The sequence below is a fragment of the Lissotriton helveticus genome (genome assembly GCF_964261635.1).
Source record: "Lissotriton helveticus chromosome 1_1 unlocalized genomic scaffold, aLisHel1.1 SUPER_1_unloc_8, whole genome shotgun sequence".
NCBI lineage: Eukaryota > Metazoa > Chordata > Amphibia > Caudata > Salamandridae > Lissotriton > Lissotriton helveticus.
In genome coordinates this window covers 622,985-641,366 of record NW_027611725.1, presented here as the reverse complement: position 1 = coordinate 641,366, position 18,382 = coordinate 622,985, and the positions used below count along the sequence as shown (strand labels likewise).

At 46.0% G+C, this 18,382-nt stretch overlaps 1 protein-coding gene across 1 annotated transcript in view; it reads right to left on the bottom strand.

Annotated features, from left to right (window-relative positions):
- Positions 1–306: 306 nt before the first annotated feature.
- The window catches only part of LOC144806486 (uncharacterized), a 57,151-nt gene continuing 39,075 nt past the window's right edge, over positions 307–18,382 (bottom strand). The window contains exon 3 of the mRNA XM_078672840.1: positions 307–3,017. Within this exon, the coding sequence (XP_078528966.1) occupies positions 367–2,304 (1,938 nt within the window). The 5' untranslated portion in view covers positions 2,305–3,017 and the 3' untranslated portion in view covers positions 307–366. The remainder of the gene's footprint in view (positions 3,018–18,382) is intronic.

Below are 18,382 nucleotides of genomic sequence, written 5' to 3'. Positions count from 1 at the left end.
TGCTGTCCCTGTGAGCAGGAGTCTCTGCATCTTCATCTGATCGGCCTCTGACCTTTTATACACACAAGAGGCATGCCCACTCGCATGGAAGCCCGTCCGTTTGGCCATGAGTAGCCACATTGTGTTCGCACGGGTTTCTGCACGTTCGCGAGCGTTTTGTACAATAAAACCCTCGCGAACTTGCAGAAACCCGTGCGAACACGCAAAAAAAAAATACGCTGGGATCCGCGGATTTTGCGTATTGTCGCAATCCGCAAATACGCAAATACGCAGATCCGCGGATTGCCAATACGCAAAATCCGCCCATGCTTAGTCTATTCGCTGATGTTGTTGGAGGTTTGATAATTGACTAAAGCACTTCGCACATTAACTGCACTTGAATGGTTTTTCCCCTGTGTGTATTCGCTGATGTTGTTGGAGGTTTGATAATTGACTAAAGCACTTTGCACATTCACTGCAATGATATGGCTTTTCCCCCGTGTGTGTACGCTGATGTATCTGTAGGGTTGATAACTGACCAAAGCACTTTGCACATTCATTGCACTTGAATGGTTTTTCCCCTGTGTGTATTCGTTGATGTTTTTGGAGGTTTGATAAGTGACTAAAGCACTTTGCACATTCACTGCACTTGAATGGTTTTTTCCCTGTGTGTGTTCCCAGATGATACCTTAATGTTGAAGAGTCGCGAAAACTACTGTCACATTCACTACAATAATAAGGTTTTTCCCCCGTGTGTGTTCGCTGATGACGTTTTCGGCCTGATATATGACTAAAGCTCTTCCCACATTCATTGCACTTGAATGGTTTTTCCCCTGTGTGTGTTCGCTGATGATACCTTAATGTTGAAGAGTCGCGAAAACTACAGTCACATTCACTACAATGATAGGGTTTTTCCCCCGTGTGTGTTCGCTGATGACGTTTTCGGTCTGATATCTGACTAAAGCTCTTCCCACATTCATTGCACTTGAATGGTTTTTCCCCTGTGTGTGTTCGATGATGATACCTTAATGCTGAAGAGTCGCGAAAACTACTGTCACATTCACTACAATAATAAGGTTTTTCCCCCGTGTGTGTTCGCTGATGACGTTTTCGGTCTGATATCTGACTAAAGCTCTTCCCACATTCATTGCACTTGAATGGTTTTTCCCCTGTGTGTGTTCGCTGATGATACCTTAATGCTGAAGAGTCGCGAAAACTACGGTCACATTCACTACAATGATAGGGTTTTTCCCCCGTGTGTGTTTGCTGATGACGTTTTAAGTCTGATAACCGACTGAAGCTTTGTGCACACTCACTGCACTTGAATGGTTTTTCTACTGTGTGTGTTCGCAGATGATACCTTAATGCTGAAGAGCTGCAAAAACTATTGTCACATTCACTGCACTTGAATGGTTTTTCCCCCGTGTGTGTTCGCTGATGACGTTTTCGGTCTGATATCTGACTAAAGCTCTTCCCACATTCATTGCACTTGAATGGTTTTTCCCCTGTGTGTGTTCGCTGATGACACCTTAATGCTGAAGAGTCGCGAAAACTACGGTCACATTCACTACAATGATAGGTTTTTTCCCCCGTGTGTGTTTGCTGATGACGTTTTAAGTCTGATAACCGACTGAAGCTCTTTGCACACTCACTGCACTTGAATGGTTTTTCTACTGTGTGTGTTCGCAGATGATACCTCAATGCTGAAGAGCTGCAAAAACTATTGTCACATTCACTGCACTTGAATGGTTTTTCCCCTGTGTGTGTTCGCTGATGGCTTTGAAGGTGTGATAACTGACTAAAGCACTTTGCACATACACTGCACTTGAATGGTTTTTCCCCTGTGTGTATTCGCTGATGTTTTTGGAGTTTTGATAACTTACTAAAGCACTTTGCACCTTCACTGCACTTGAATGGTTTTTCCCCTGTGTCTATTCGCTGATGTTGTTGGAGGTTTGATAATTGACTAAAGCACTTTGCACATTCACTGCACTTGAATGGTTTTTTCCCTGTGTGTATTCGCTGATGTTGTTGGAGGTTTGATAATTGACTAAAGCACTTTGCACATTCACTGCAATGATATGGCTTTTCCCCCGTGTGTGTACGCTGATGTATCTGTAGGGTTGATAACTGACCAAAGCTCTTTACACATTCACTGCACTTGAATGTTTTTTCTCCTGTGTAGGTTTGCTGATGAAGCTTGCGTAGTGATGACAAACTAAAGCTCTTGCTGTATGTGTAGGATTCTTCTTTCTTGGTTAGTGTCTGTGGGTCGGGTATATATTTGTCTACATCACAGGACTGCATTTCCTGATGGGCCGACATGGCTGATAAAGCACTTGTGTTTTTCTCACACACTTTATATGTGTGCAATAATTTGCACGTTTGATTTCTGTTTTAACAATAAAATGCGATAGCCACCAAATATTTGCCACACTCCTAATAGAAGCTGTCTTTGTAGGCGATTGTGCCTTTAGATTGGATTATGGCAATGCACTCTTGCGGGTAAAGATGTATCTTCCTTCTGGCCGGTGCAAATCGGGACAGTCTGTCGTATTGTAGATATAAGAACTCCTCTTTCCTTTACCCGTCAGTTGTCTGGCTCCACTCTGTTGTGCTCTTCTCTGGTTACTGTGGTTTGGCCAGAAAGAGTTTACAATTCACCTAGAGCACGGAATGATGGCTTGTCATCATTTTATAAAACAGAGCACTGTGGTAATCACATCATACCGATCCCATGATCAAAGCTGGTGTTGGACACTTGTTCATACAGGAGGCAGTTTGTTATTGTTGTTGCCTTAATTTTACTAAGGTCATTTCTTCGTCTTGTAGCGTGGAGGTGCACAGCTCAGACTCTTACAATCACCGAACTGCCCTTGATGCTTCATCCGGGATCTGTCAGTATGTGTGCAGGTTCCTCTGTCGCCGACTGCGCTGATGTTTTCCTGAATACTGTAGCTCAATATTTCTGCTATTATTGAAGATTTACAGCATTCACTTCATTATTGATGGTCATTTCATACATTCAAGGCTTGTTTCTGTTGGATGTAAAGATATTTTAAATTACTAAATTGAAACATAATGGAATGAGAATACACAATGTTTAACTGGTTGTAACAGACATTTCAGGGGAGATTTACCAAATCTCCACACAATGCAGCGCAGCCCTCCCCCGCGAGGCTACGTTGCGTGGTGCGACAGGAAGGGAACAGGAGAGCACCATATTTTCAGAGATATGGCTCTCTCCTTTCCTTTCCCTTGCGCCGGCACTGATTACAGATGGCCTGCGCCATGCACACACTTTAGCACCAGAGCACTAGGGTGTGTGTGTCTGTGAGTCCAGCATGGGTTTTGTAAAGGAAGGACACCCTTACTGTACAAATTACTATGCCTCAACACGAGGGAAAGCTTTTACCATTTTGCATACGTGTTGCACAGTGCAGCACACATGCAAAGTCAGAAAAGGAAGGAGAAAGGAAAGCATTTCTCCTTCCTTGCACCTAGTTTTGTGGTTGCACGGGAACGCCCATGCACCACCCTTGGCATGCCCCATGGCACAAAGTAATGCGAAACAAAGGTATGCGCAGTGTCACATTACTTTAACGTTATTTCCAGTCTTAAACAAGTTTAGCGCTGGAAAGTAAATTAGGAGAAAAGATTTTGCGCAATTTTGTGCCTCTTTTGTGACGCAAACACAGTGCAAAATCTTAGTAAATCTCCCCCTTCTTCTTTATCGCTTTCGAAACTTAGCAAGGAATATTTCATCATACACAGATATTTAACTAAAAGTTCTGTTGATCAGGTGACATCTTATTAATGTCTGAAAAGGAGGTGATTTACCAGTGTTTACAGAGTAACTTTGCAAAGTAAAGGCACTCACGGAGCACCCAAGTGCTTGAGGTATAGCTTAAGATAGACGCTTATGGTCAAGATTTCATTTAAAGAACAATAGAGTTTAGAGAAAGAGATGGATCAGGCTGGGCTGTAAAATTTCCAGTAACTCTTTACGAAGTATAAAACAAAAATAACTCCATTTACACACTTTTTCTCATTCTTTCCGATTCACTTAAGATCATCTCAAATATCAACTCCTGTCTTTACTCGCTGTTCATAAGTCACCTTTGACACTTTCAACAGCTCCCTTGGTTCAAGCATTCCTGGTTTCTTCTAACCTGGAAGATTGAATATTATTGTGAGTTGAGGGGAGTTTCCTATCACCATAACATCTCTCCATCTCCCTGAAACTAGTGCCGCTTACAGTGCACGGTTCTGGCCCAGAAAGATAACTTTAAAAAGCAAGTCTTTAGTTCTTCCTAAAGTAGATAAAGTTCTGTAAGATGCAGCTCCTTCCGGGGCTTTTGTGTAAAACAGAACGAGGGGTTCACTGTAACCCCCATCCTTTACATTATAAGCGCTGATAAGGTAAACCAACGTTGATTCATATATTTTAATATTCAACTTGATCAGTCATTTAGTACTTAAAGAGAATCCATCACAACCAATAATTTACCTGACATATCCCCGCAGCAGATGTGTGCCTATTACTCTTTTCCCCCCTTTTCCAACATTACATGGCATCTGGCATGACGTTGTCCTTTTGGGGCCCAGGATGCCATTTGTGACCGGATGGGCATTTGGAAGAGCGGGAGGAGGTGTCAGTTATCCACAGGTGATGCAGCATTTCTACCTTTCCATATTTCTCATATTCAAGTTTATCTAATTTCATGTCCTTCGGCCCCCCTACTGCCCTCTGGCTGCACACTCACTCTGTGGGGTTCATCAGAAGTCAGATAACTGCCTCAGACTCACAAGGCCATGGATCTCACTTCTTCTACAACACTTATTGCAGACAAAGGGCCTAGTTAGGAGTTTGTCCAACAGATTATTGCCTCAAAACTAGGGGTGGGTAAAGAATTCCGCTCTGCCGGCGGAGCTCGCAAAGTTTTGCCCACTCCTGGTCCAAAAAACTCCATGTAGAACAGAGTTATTTTCTCAAGCGGTTCGCCAACGGTAAGGTGACGAGCGCTTGTGAGAAAATATAGCACGCTAGACCTCCTCCTGGTAAAATTTCTCATTGCGGGAGGTCAAGGCAGGTCGCGACCACTCGAGTGTTAAAATCTGCCATTCTTGTTGATGAAGCTGCCACTCGATTAGAATATCAATTAGAGCGGCAGAAAGCAGCAATGCCCTCTGGCACGACGCGTAGTGCTGTTCGTGCTGATTTTACAGTGGGGGTTAAACTCCTGGCACTAAAAATCAGTACGAGCAGTGCAACTTAAACTCTGCCACTAGCGGAAGTCTGCAGAGTGCGGCGGAGTTTCCCTGACACTTCATGGAGTTCCGCGGGGTAAACTCTGCAAACGAAGCCAAGGCATTATCAAAATGTGACAGATATCCTGCCTGCCTTATTATAATTGCCACAGGATGTAATGCATTTTTAATGGGGCGGGCAGGATACCTGTCAAATTTGTGATGAAATAAACCATCCGCTGAAATATAAATCAGGAATTTGGTGTACATTGCGTCCACTGTGGCTAGCTGGGCGTGAAGGATCTTGTGGTTTGTGGGTCTCACACTGCGTTGAGGTCACCGCCAGGCAGACCTTCCATCAGCTGTGTCCTGTGCAGATCTTCCTTCCAGGCAGGACCTCCGTCAGCTGTGCCTTGTGCAGTTCTTCCTTCCAGGCAGGACCTCCGTCAGCTGAGCCTTGTGCAGATCTTCATTCCAGGCAGAGGCTTCGGTCAGCTGTGCCTTGTCATGCAGATCTTCCTTCCAGGCAGGGGCTTCTGTCAGCTGTGCCTTGTGCAGATCTTTCTTCCAGGAAGGGGCTTCGGTCAGCTGCGCCTTGTGCAGATCTTCCTTTCAGGCAGGAATTCTGTCAGCCATGCCTCATGCAGATCTTCCTTCCAGGCTGTACTTCTGTCAGCGGTGCCCTGTGCAGATCTTCCTTCCAGGCAGGGTCTTCTGTCAGCTGCACCTTGTGTGGATCTGCTTTCCAGACAAGGGCTTCTTTCCTCAATGATCAGTTCAAAGGTCGGGAGAGGTAGTACTGGTCTAGGTCATCTTCTTTATTGCAGTTCAACTGGTCAAGCCACAGAGCTCGTGCTCTGAGAGGACGGAGAGTCTGGGTTTTCTGAGCTCCATGAAACATTAAGACAGTTCTACCGCAGCCAGCACACACTACAAGACTCCAAGAGTCAAGACTACAAGTGCTGCTCCAAGGTTTAATTCTACCACTGTATTTGAACATCCCCTGGCAAATGCCAACTAGAGACTAAACATCCAGCCTGCACCAGCAGAGGGCAGAAAGCTTTTCAAGCAACTCGAGGTAAATGGACTTTCACTATATGTCATAACTGAAGATGTTAATCCTTGGTAACATCAATCCCGTTTGGACAAGGTCCTCCATTTTGCTATAAGATTGCAACTCATCCTGCGCAGACACAAACCCTTTAGTCCCTATTGCATGAAGCTCGGTGGTTCTCCCCTAAAAGAAGGCCCTCCACAAATTGCTGACATTTTCTTACACCCTCTGAAAAACCGTGGCAACACACAGACCAACTACACCCCATCAGAGATCACCCGTCCATCTGCCAGGATCAAGACTCAGATCTTTCACCCTTCTCTGTTACCGTCTTTGGAACGGCCTGTCTCTGGGATTCGTGGAAGCTCCACACTCAGTGAGCTCAGAGTTGCTTTGTAAAACCATCTCATGAGAGTGGAAGAAAAGAACATTAGTGACACGCACCGCACAGAAGTGTAAATAAATCTACTATTATCGTTCCATGTACCATTGTCCTACTGCTGATGTTTCGACATGGATGTTTTGCCGTCTATCACAGCAGCTTCTTCATTTAAAATCTTACTCACCACTGACCTATGTACTGTTTCTGACCCTACAACATCTCTGGCAGACATGCTGGGCTGACTGTTGCTACATTAATAGGAAGTAGATTGCTAATGCAGGGAGAGTGCAGTGTGTTTGCAGTCAGATGCACTTGATTGGGATAAAAGGTACCATGTTTGTTAGAAAAGCTGCAACTATTAGAATAATAACATACCAAAAGCAGCGCACATAATGCAATAACAGACCAGGTACTAGAAAAACGTGACGCAAACAATGTAATAACACAGGCCAGGAACAAGGAAAATCTGATGTAAACAATGCAATAACATAGGCCAAGCGTTGGGAAAATCTGATGTAAACAATGTAATAACACAGGTAAGGCACTAGGTGCATCTGATGCAAACAATGCAATAACACAGTCCAGGTACAAAGAAAATCCGATGTAAACAATGCAATAATACAGGCCAGGCACAAGGAAAATCTGATGTAAACAATGCAATCACACAGGACAGGCGTTGGGAGAATCTGATGCAAACAATGCAATAACACGGGCCAGACACTAGGAGAATCTGATGTAAACAATGCAATAACACAGGCCAGGCACTAGGAGAATCTCACACAAACCATGCAATAACACAGGCCAGGCACGAGGAGAATCTGATGCAAACAATGCATTAACACGGGTCAGGCACTATGTGAATGTGATTCAAACAATGCAATAACACAGGCCAGGCTTGAGGAGAATCTGATGAAAACAATGTAATAACACAGGTCAGACACTAGGTGAATCTGATGGAAACAATGCAATAACACTGGCCAGGCACAAGTAAAATCTGATGTAAACAATGCAATAACACAGGCCAGGCTCGAGGAGAATATGATGCAAACAATGCAATACCACAGGCCAGGCACTAGGTGAATCTGATGCAAACAATGCAATAACACTGGCCAGGCACTAGGTAAATCTGACACAAACACTGCAATAACACAGTCCAGGCACAAGGAAAATCTGATGTAAACAATGCAATAACACAGCCCAGGCACAAGGAAAATCTGATGTAAACAATGCAATGCCAGGCCAGGTGTTGGGAAAATCTGATGTAAACAATGCAGTAACACAGGCCAGGCTGGAGGAGAATCTGATGCAAACACTGCAATAACACTGGACAGGCACTAGGTGAATCTGATGCAACCAATGCAATAACTCAGTCCAGGCACATGAAGAATCTGATGTAAACAATGCAATAACACAAGCCAGGCATGAGGAAAATCTGATGTAAACAATACAATAACACAGGCCAGGCGTTGGGAGAATCTGACGCAAACAATGCAATAACACGGGCCAGGCACGAGGAGAATCTAATGCAAACAATGCATTAACACAGGTCAGGCACTAGGAGATTCTGATGCAAACATGAATTAACACAGGCCAGGCACAAGGAGATTCTGATGCAAACAGGCAATAACACAGGTCAGGCACTAGGTGAATCTGATGCAAACACTGCAATAACACAGGCCATGCACAAGGAAAATCTGATGTAAACAATGCAATACCACCGGCCAGGCACAAGGAAAATCTGATGTAAACAATGCAATAACACAGGCCAGGCTTGAGGAGAATCTGATGCAAACAATGCAATAACACAGTCCAGGCACTAGGTGAATCTGACACAAACACTGCAATAACACAGTCCAGGCACAAGGAAAATCTGACGTAAACAATGCAATAACACAGGCCACGCACAAGGAAAATCTGATGTAAACAATGCAATAACACAGGCCAGGCGCGAGGAGAATCTGATGCAAACACTGCAATAACACAGGTCAGGAACTATGTGAATCTGATGCAAACAATGCAATAACCCTGGCCAGGCACTAGGTGAATCTGATGTACACAATGCAATAACACAGTCCAGGCACAAGGAAAATCTGATGTAAACAATGCAATAACACCTGACAGGCACAAGGAAAATCTGATGTAAACAATGCAATAACAGGCCAGGTGTTGGGAAAATCTGATGTAAACAATGCAATAACACAGGCCAGGCTTGAGGAGAATCTGATGCAGACATTGCAATAACACAGTCCAGGCACTAGGTGAATCTTACACAAACACTGAAATAACACAGTCCAGGCACAAGGAAAATCTGATGTAAACAATGCAATAACACAGGCCAGGCGTTGGGAAATTCTGATGTAAACAATGCAATAACACAGGCCAGGCTCGAGGAGAATCTGATGCAAACAATGCAATAACACAGGCCAGGCTAGAGGAGAATCTGATGCAATCAATGCAATAACACAGGCCAGGCACTAGGTGAATCTGATGCAAACAATGCAATAACACAGTCCAGGCACAAGGAAAATCTTTATGTAAACAATGCAATAACACAAGCCTGGCACAAGGAAAATCTGATGTAAACAATGCAATAACACAGGCCAGGCGTTGGGAGAATCAGACGCTAACAATGCAATAACACGGGCCAGACACTAGGAGAATCTGATGTGAACAATGCAATAACACTGACCAGGCACAATGAAAATCTGATGTAAAAAATGCAATAACACAGGCCAGGCACAAGGAAAATCTGATGTAAACAATGCAATAACACAGGCCAGGCAGGAAGGAGAATCTGATGAAAACAATGCAAAAACACAGGCCAGGCACAAGGAAAATTGCATGTAAACAATGCAATAACACTGGTCAGGCGTTGGGAGAATCTGACGCAAACAATGCAATAACACGGGCCAGACACTATGAGAATCTGATGTAAACAATGCATTAACACAGGCCAGGCACAAGGAGAATCTAATGTAAACAATGCAAAAACACAGGCCAGGCGTTGGGAGAATCTGACGCAAACAATGCTAATAACACAGGCCAGGCACGAGGAGAATCTGATGTAAACAATGCAATAACAGGCCAGGTGTTGGGAAAATCTGATGTAAACAATGCAATAACACAGGCCAAGCTTGAGGAGAATCTGATGCAAACAGTGCAATAGCACTGGACAGGCACTAGGTGAATCTGATGCAAACAATGCAACAACACAGTCCAGGCACATGGAGAATCTGATGTAAACAATGCAATAACACAGGCCAGGCATGAGGAAAATCTGATGCAAACAATACAATAACACAGGGCAGGCACGAGGAGAATCTGATTTAAACAATGCAATAACACAGGCCAGGCGTTGGGAGAATCTGACGCAAACAATGCTAATAACACAGGCCAGGCACGAGGAGCATCATACGCAAACAATGCAATAACACAGGCCAGGCACTAGGAGAATCTCACACAAACAATGCATTAACACAGGCCAGGCACTAGGAGATTCTGATGCAAACATGCATTAACACAGACCAGGCACTAGGAGATTCTGATGCAAACATGCAATAACACAGGCCAGGCTAGAGAAGAATCTGATGCAAACAATGCAATAACACAGGTCAGGCACTATGTGAATCTGATGCAAACAATGCAATAACACAGGCCAGGCACGAGGAGAATCTGATGCAAACAATGCAATAACACAGGCCAGGCACAGGAAAAATCTGATGTAAACAATGCAATAACACAGGCCAGGCACAAGGAAAATCTGATGTAAACAATGCAATAACACAGGCCAGGCGCGAGGAGAATCTGATGCAAACAATGCAATAACACAGGTCAGGCACTATGTGAATCTGATGCAAACAATGCAATAACACTGGCCAGGCACTAGGTGAATCTGACACAAACACTGCAATAACACAGTCCAGACACAAGGAAAATCTGATGTAAACAATGCAATAACACCGGCCAGGCACAAGGAAAATCTGATGTAAACAATGCAATAACAGGACAGGTGTTGGGAAAATCTGATGTAAACAATGCAATAACACAGGCCAGGCTTGAGGAGAATCTGATTCAAACAATGCAATAACACAGTCCAGGCACTAGGTGAATCTGACACAAACACTGCAATAACACAGTCCAGGCACAAGGAAAATCTGATGTAAACAATGCAATAACACAGGCCATGCCCAAGGAAAATCTGATGTAAACAATGCAATAACACAGGCCAGGCTCGAGGAGAATCTGACGCAAACAATGCAATAACACAGGCCAGGCTCGAGGAGAATCTGATGCAAACAATGCAATAACACTGGCCAGGCACTAGGTGAATCTGATGCAAACAATGCAATAACACAGTCCAGGCACAAGGAAAATCTTTATGTAAACAATGCAATAACACAGGCCTGGCACAAGGAAAATCTGATGTAAACAATGCAATAACACAGGCCAGGCGTTGGGAGAATCTGACGCAAACAATGCAATAACACGGGCCAGACACTAGGAGAATCTGATGTAAACAATGCAATAACACTGGCCAGGCACAAGGAAAATCTGATGTAAACAATGCAATAACACAGGCCAGGCACAAGGAAAATCTGATGTAAACAATGCAATAACACTGGCCAGGCATTGGGAGAATCTGACGCAAACAATGCAATAACACGGGCCAGACACTAGGAGAATCTGATGTAAACAATGCAATAACACAGGCCAGGCACTAGAAGAATCTCACACAAACAATGCAATAACACAGGCCAGGCACTAAGAGAATCTGGGACAAACAATACAATAACACCAGCCAGGCACTAGGATTGATGCAAACAATGCAATAACACATTCCAGGCACTGGAAGAATCTGATGCCAACAATGCAATAACACGGGCCAGGCACAAGGAGAATCTGAGGGAAACAATGCAATAGCATGGACCAGGCACGATCAGAATCTGATGCAGACAATGCAATAACACAGGCCAAGCACTAAGAGAATCTAATGCAAACAATGCAATAACACATGCCAGGCACTAGAAGAATCTGATGCAGGTGAGCATGTAATAGCTGGTGGGATCTAGTGTGAAAGACAGGACTCTAACAGGATAAACTGATTCAACACAATTATGCGGTCAATGTATTATTTATTGCCTTAATGGTGTTAAAGTCACTCTGGAATTAAATCAATACTATTCGAATAATCAATGTTCGATTTATAATAGAGGCATTGCTGTGCTGCAATAAAAGAAAGCAGCAGCAACAATAGCTATTCTCACAACGTACGTGTACTTATTTCAATATTTTACAAGAAGGGGATAAAGCGACAACTGATAGACAACATTATAAAGCTTACCAACTTGCCTTATAAAGGTTACTGGTACTTTTATAACAACACAAAGGTTGAGGAAAAGCCGAAGTATCAAGGTAGACAGTGTATCTGCAATGGCGGACAATAACCCCTTACTAATAGTGACCACATACCCACCGTCTCCAGGTAGGAGCGCCTAATTACAAAAGACCTGCTAATACGGTGAACGACTACAGTGCATTAAACTGTGACTATGACATTGGCCTATCAAAACATTTGAATTCTGCGTTTGTTCTTCTCGTTAGGTCTTGATCCTGGAAGATATAGGCTGATGGGTTTCGGGCTTGTGCTTTATGAACGCTTCAGGACTTCGCGGAACGAATGTCACCCAAACATCGCACCATTTGAGGAGGCCATTGGGGTGAGAGTTGGTCACTTAAAATGGAGCGCCACGATAAAAGAACTGTTCGAAGAAGCACTGGGGTTACCAGCTTCTCAAAAGGCATGTCCTCTGTTTAGATAGCTGTCCAGAGGGCCAGAGACCTGGGTGGGGCCATCAATGTAAGCAATGGCCCGTAGCCACCATGGCTAACTTGTAACTCCTGGGTCAGTTTGCCTGTGTGGTGGCAGCACAGTAAAAATATACAAGTCACTATTCATAGTGCACCAACCAGGATTCAAATTTGCGACCCTCCAGTTTGAGACGAAGACATCAGAAATTATAACACTAAGCCCAGTGCCCCAGGCGATCTGAACGGCATCGGAGTTGAGCCCATTTACGTAATGCAGGCCACAGGCTGTGTGTCCAGCAGCTTCATACGTGATCTCAAACTCCCAGGCGATCTGAATGGCATCGGAGTTGAGCCCATTTACGCAAATGCAGGCCACAGGCTGTGTGTCCAGCAGCTTCATACGAGATCTCAAACACCCAGGCGATCTGAATGGCATCGGAGTTGAGCCCATTTACGTAAATGCAGGCCACAGGCTGTGTGTCCAGCAGCTTCATACGAGATCTCAAACTCCCAGGTGATCTGAACGGCATCGGAGTTGAGCCCATTTACGTAAATGCAGGCCACAGGCTGTGTGTCCAGCAGCTTCATACGAGATCTCAAACTCCCAGGCGATCTGAACGGCATCGGAGTTGAGCCCATTTACGTAAATGCAGGCCACAGGCTGTGTGTCCAGCAGCTTCATACGAGATCTCAAACTCCCAGGCGATCTGAACGGCATCGGAGTTGAGCCCATTTACGTAAATGCAGGCCACAGGCTGTGTGTCCAGCAGCTTCATACGAGATCTCAAACTTCCAGGCGATCTGAACGGCATCGGAGTTGAGCCCATTTACGTAAATGCAGGCCACAGGCTGTGTGTCCAGCAGTTTCATACGAGATCTCAAACTCCTAGGCGATCTGAACGGCATCGGAGTTGAGCCCATTTACGTAAACGCAGGCCACAGGCTGTGTGTCCAGCAGCTTCATACGAGATCTCAAACTCCCTGACATACCAAGCCGCCTAAACATCTCCATCATAAAAGGCTACTCCAGGGAGTCAAAGGCCTTATCGGCATCAGCTGACTTCATGTCTGGGTTTACCCGATGCAGCACTGCGAATACCGTCCGTAGATGAACCGCTGTGGATTTATGTGGGACAAATCCCGACTGTACCGGGGAGACTATTTTCTCTAGTAGGAGGGATAGCCGAGTCACATCACCTCAGGCAGGAATTTATTATCACTGTTACGCAGTGGCAGAGGGCGATAAGAGGTACACTTACAGGGTCTTTCCAGGCTTAGGGGGCACCGATATGACTGCATCACTTATAGACGTGGATTGTAGGTGAGGTTTCAGGGGGCATCTCTAAGATGCCCTCTGTAGTGCATTTTGGGATTAAATTTGTTATATTGGTTTAAAAAAATACAGTGCAATGCATTGTTGAGTCCATGAAAACATGCATATGACAGACTTAAGTAACCACTGGGCATGAAGTTGCGCATACTCTGCAAGGGCTGTCAGGCCCCACGGATTTGACATTAAATCCCACACTGGCTTCAGTGTGGGTTTAATGTGCTGAGAAGTTTGATATCAAACTTGTCAGTCTTCAGTGTAGCCACCATGGTGCTGTGGAGTTTGTAATGACAATCTCCCAGCACCATATACTCTTAATGGCATCACTACACTTACAGTGCACAGGAATGGCTCTGGGTACTGTAGGGGCACAGGGCTCATGTACATGTGCCCACACCATTGGCATAGGGTACCCAGCTAGAGGGGTGGCTGATGTATGCCAGGGCAGTGGGTGTGTGGGCATGGCACACAGGGATGTGTGCCATGTCGACTCTTTGTTTAGTTTTGCACCAGGACACTCAGCCTGCAAAGGAAGTGTGTGTGTGTGTGTGTGTGTGTGTGTCAGGGTACATGGCCCCTAAGGGTGGCACAATAAGTGCTGCAGCCCTTAGGGGTATTCTCTGGTCACAATGCCCTGGGTACCTAGGGTACCATTTACATGGGGCTGACATGTGGCCAGGGATGCCAATTGGGTTTAGGCTTTAGTACAGTTTTTAGAGAAGGAACACAGGCCCTGGGCACCTGATTGGCAGGGACCCAGAGCACACCAAGGAAAAGTGCATCAGGTATCAGGTAAAAAGTGGGGGGGGGGGGGTACTGCAACAGAAACTCACTTTCTCACAGTCCGTAGATGAACTGCTGTGGATTTATGTGGGACAAATCCCGACTGTACAGTAGAGACTATATTCTCTAGTAGGAGGGATAGACGAGTCACATCACCTCAGGCAGGAATTTATTATCACTGTTACGCAGTGGCAGAGGGCGATAAGAGGTACACTTACAGGGTCTTTCCAGGCTTAGGGGGCACCGATATGACTGCATCACTTATAGACGCCAGCGACACACCGCCCTTCAATGCCTCAGCATACACCTCCAGCAGGTATGCAGCTGGTATTTGTTTGTAAAACTCGACACCAGACCTTCAGATCCCGGTGCCTTTCCTCCTCCTAGGGCGTCTATAGCGGCAACAATCTGTGGCCCAGAGAGCGATGGCTTATGACGGGATATGAGAGCCAATTTATATAGCGCTGCACAGCTAGTTCAGGAAAGAAGTGTCCTGGCGCTAATATGAGCACATAAGTATCAAAATCCCACAGCCCCTGAACACAAGCAGAAAGGTTTTGATTTATTTCCTGAAAGAACTCATGTTTTCTTGGGTGCACAGGGCAGGTGGGACGGCATTCCATTCCAGGTACCTGCAGTCACCACAGGCAGAGAGCAGCCATCTATTCTGATTTTGCTAAACTTACGAGACTTTACTCAGAAAAGCATGGTGGGATCTCACCACTTGGCAAGCTGATGCCAGGGAAAATGAAAGGACAAATAAGAATGAACCCCTGATTGTAGAGTGTTTATGACATAAAGTGCTTTAAATTGACATCGTTTCAGGACAGGAAGCCGGTGCAATTTGACCAGTTTGATGGAGATCAACGTTGATTTTTTTATCCACAGAACCAACCCAGCTGCTGTTTTTGTAGCAGCTGCAATCTACGAAGGCGATACGTATAAAGAGATGTAGAAATTCCTTCTCGATAGAATCAGAGCCAGGTCCTTCCTAGATGAAGCAGGGATGAACGGAAGTGTTTTTCTGATAACTTTCAGCAGTCAGAAGCCTGTAGAGCAGGTGATTTTAAAGTATCCTTTTAAGGACAGATGGGAATCCACCCAAACTCCCAGGTTAATGACCCGATGGAATGGGTGGACAGAGATCCCAACGACACCGGCCGCCACCCTTGTGCCGCGAGGCTCCAGACCCAAATACCACTATTACCGTTTTTTTCAATGTTCAGCGTCAGGAATTTGAGCTCATCCAATCATCAACTTCCTGGCGGCAGCTCCTGAAATTACTGGGCCTTTTATCTGTATTTAATTCTAATCTAATGCTTTGTGTATATTCGAGTAGAGGTGATGTCGAATGACTTGATCAGGCTGGCCAAGTGGGCCATGTAAAGATTGAAAAGATTGTGGCTCAAAACAAGTCCCTGGGGGGCTCCTGTGGTGATCGTCTGAGGGGCTGAAGTTAGCTGATGCCACCCTTGGGTCAGATCTTTCAAAAAGGATAATAACCATTCAGGCACTTTACCCTAAGACCAACCATCCCCAATCTCTGTAGTAAAGTGGAGTGGGGGATGGTGTCAAAGGCTGCAGCCAGATCTAATCAGATCAGAGCCCCCACCTCCCCACCCCCTTACATAATGTCTCTAATATCCCACGTGGCTTTAGCCAGCACGGTCTCTGCAGAGAGCTCTGTGGGGGCCCTGGATGGACTTTGTGCAGAAGTGGGTGGGACTCAAGGTATTTGGTGAGCTGCTTGTTCACCCTGGCCTCAGTTACTTTGGTGAACATCAGGAGAAGAGAGACAGGCCGATCCTTAGAGTTAGAACTGCTGTGACCACTGGAGCAGACATCTGGAAGTAATGTTGGGTGAAACACTATGAATGGCTGCACGTTGAGGTGCGACGGACAGCAAGAACAAGAAGGCTGGACAGGGATGTGTCCCAGAGTAATTACCAGAGCCTGCGATGAACTCAAACATTCCACCCATCATTTCCCTTATTCCTAAATACGACAGGTGTGCATAGATGTGGGTACCGTGCTCGCTGCAGCGCTGAAATCAAGCTGCACCCTAGAGTCAGGGCCCAGATGCGGGTCCCTTGCTCGCTGCACCGCTGGAATCAAGCAACACCCTACAGTCAGGGCTCAGACGTGGTCCCAAGCACGCTGCACCGCTGGAATCAAGCTGCACCCTACAGTTAGGGCCCAGATGTGGGTCCCGTGCTCGCTACACCTCTGGAATAAAGTTGCACCCTACAGTCGAGGCCCAGATAGGCTGAAACCAGTCTTGGGTTGCTTCTGTTCCGGTTCAGAAAGGATCTGATTGGCTCTTCAGGCTGGAATGCTCCTATTGGAAGGAGTCTAAAGCTGATTTGCAAATGTCTGCTTCCTGTTTGAGGTGGCATTGTGGCCAAAAACCAGTTGATCTCCCACTCTGACTTGGCCTGGTTGGGACCAGGAGGTGAGCCGGAGTCTAGTGAGCACTAGCATGTGGGCAGGGCTTGTTATAGACCAGGATGTGAGCCGGAGTCTAGTGAGGGCCAGGACGTGAACTGGGGCCTGGTGGGGGCCAGGACGTGAGCCAGCACCTTGTGAGGACCAGGACGCTAGTCGGCGCCTGGTGGACCAGGCCATGAGCCAGGGTCTTGTGAGGACCAGGATGTGAGCCAGGGTCTTGTGAGGACCAGGACGTGAGCTGGGGCCTGGTGGACCAGGACGTGAGCCAGAGCTTTGTGAGGACCAGGACATGAGCCGAAGTATGTTGAGGACCAGGATGCTGAGCCGGGGGCCTGGTGGACCAGGATACTGAGCCAGCTCTCGCTCCCTTTGTGAGGTCAGACTAAACACCCGGTCCATCCTCTCTTGCAGGACCAGGCACGGGCCAGCACAGTGATCCAAGGACACCAGAGCCTGGGGCGCTGGACTTGCACCCCCAGTTTTTCATTGTATTTCTCCCTGAAACAGATAAAACTGTGTGACATCTCCTTGAGAGAGATCCACGTTATCTCTGATCTCACTGGACTCACAATCTGCAGAAAGAGGTTGAGAATGAAAGTCCTTGCACATTAACTGTTCTATTCTTCTCTGCCACGATGCCCAGAGAGGTACCAAATATTTCTGTAGAGTGATCCCCCGAATATTCATGCCTGTACTTTCATATAATACATAAGTGCATTCGGGGGTTGTAGTATCCGTTACTTCACTAAAGACAGTGGTTTAAAAAATAAACTCTATACTTGATGGAGATGTGTGCCTTTGTCAGGAGCCATCTGGGGCTAAATAATAACTCGGGGTACTTTTCAAAAACTCGGATTATGAGCTCTTAAAATAAAATTATATGTGTGAAAAGGAGTATCTCTGGGCGGTGAGAGCAGCGGCTGAGGCATTCCACACTCCTCCTACCCAGAGGACAAGCCAGGACAGGCCTCTCCTCCTAACCCAACATGGCAGGTTTCATAACAGCACAGGACAGGAATCACCTCCTTTGCATCACCCCACTAGGACAAGACAGACCTCTCCTCCTACCCGCGCAGGACAGGCTTCACCTCCTCTGCATTCCCCTGGACAGGCCTCAGCTCCTCTGCATCCCTGGACAGGGTCCGTCTCCTCTGCAACCCCTGGACAGGCCTCACTTCATCTTCACCCCCTGGACAAGCCTCACCTGCTCTGAATCCCTTGGACAGGACTCACCTCCACTGTAACCCCTGGACAGGCCTCACCTCCAATGTAACCCCTGGATAAGCCTCACCTCCTTTGCATCACCCCCACCAGGACAAGACAGGCCTCACCTCTTCTGCACCCCCCC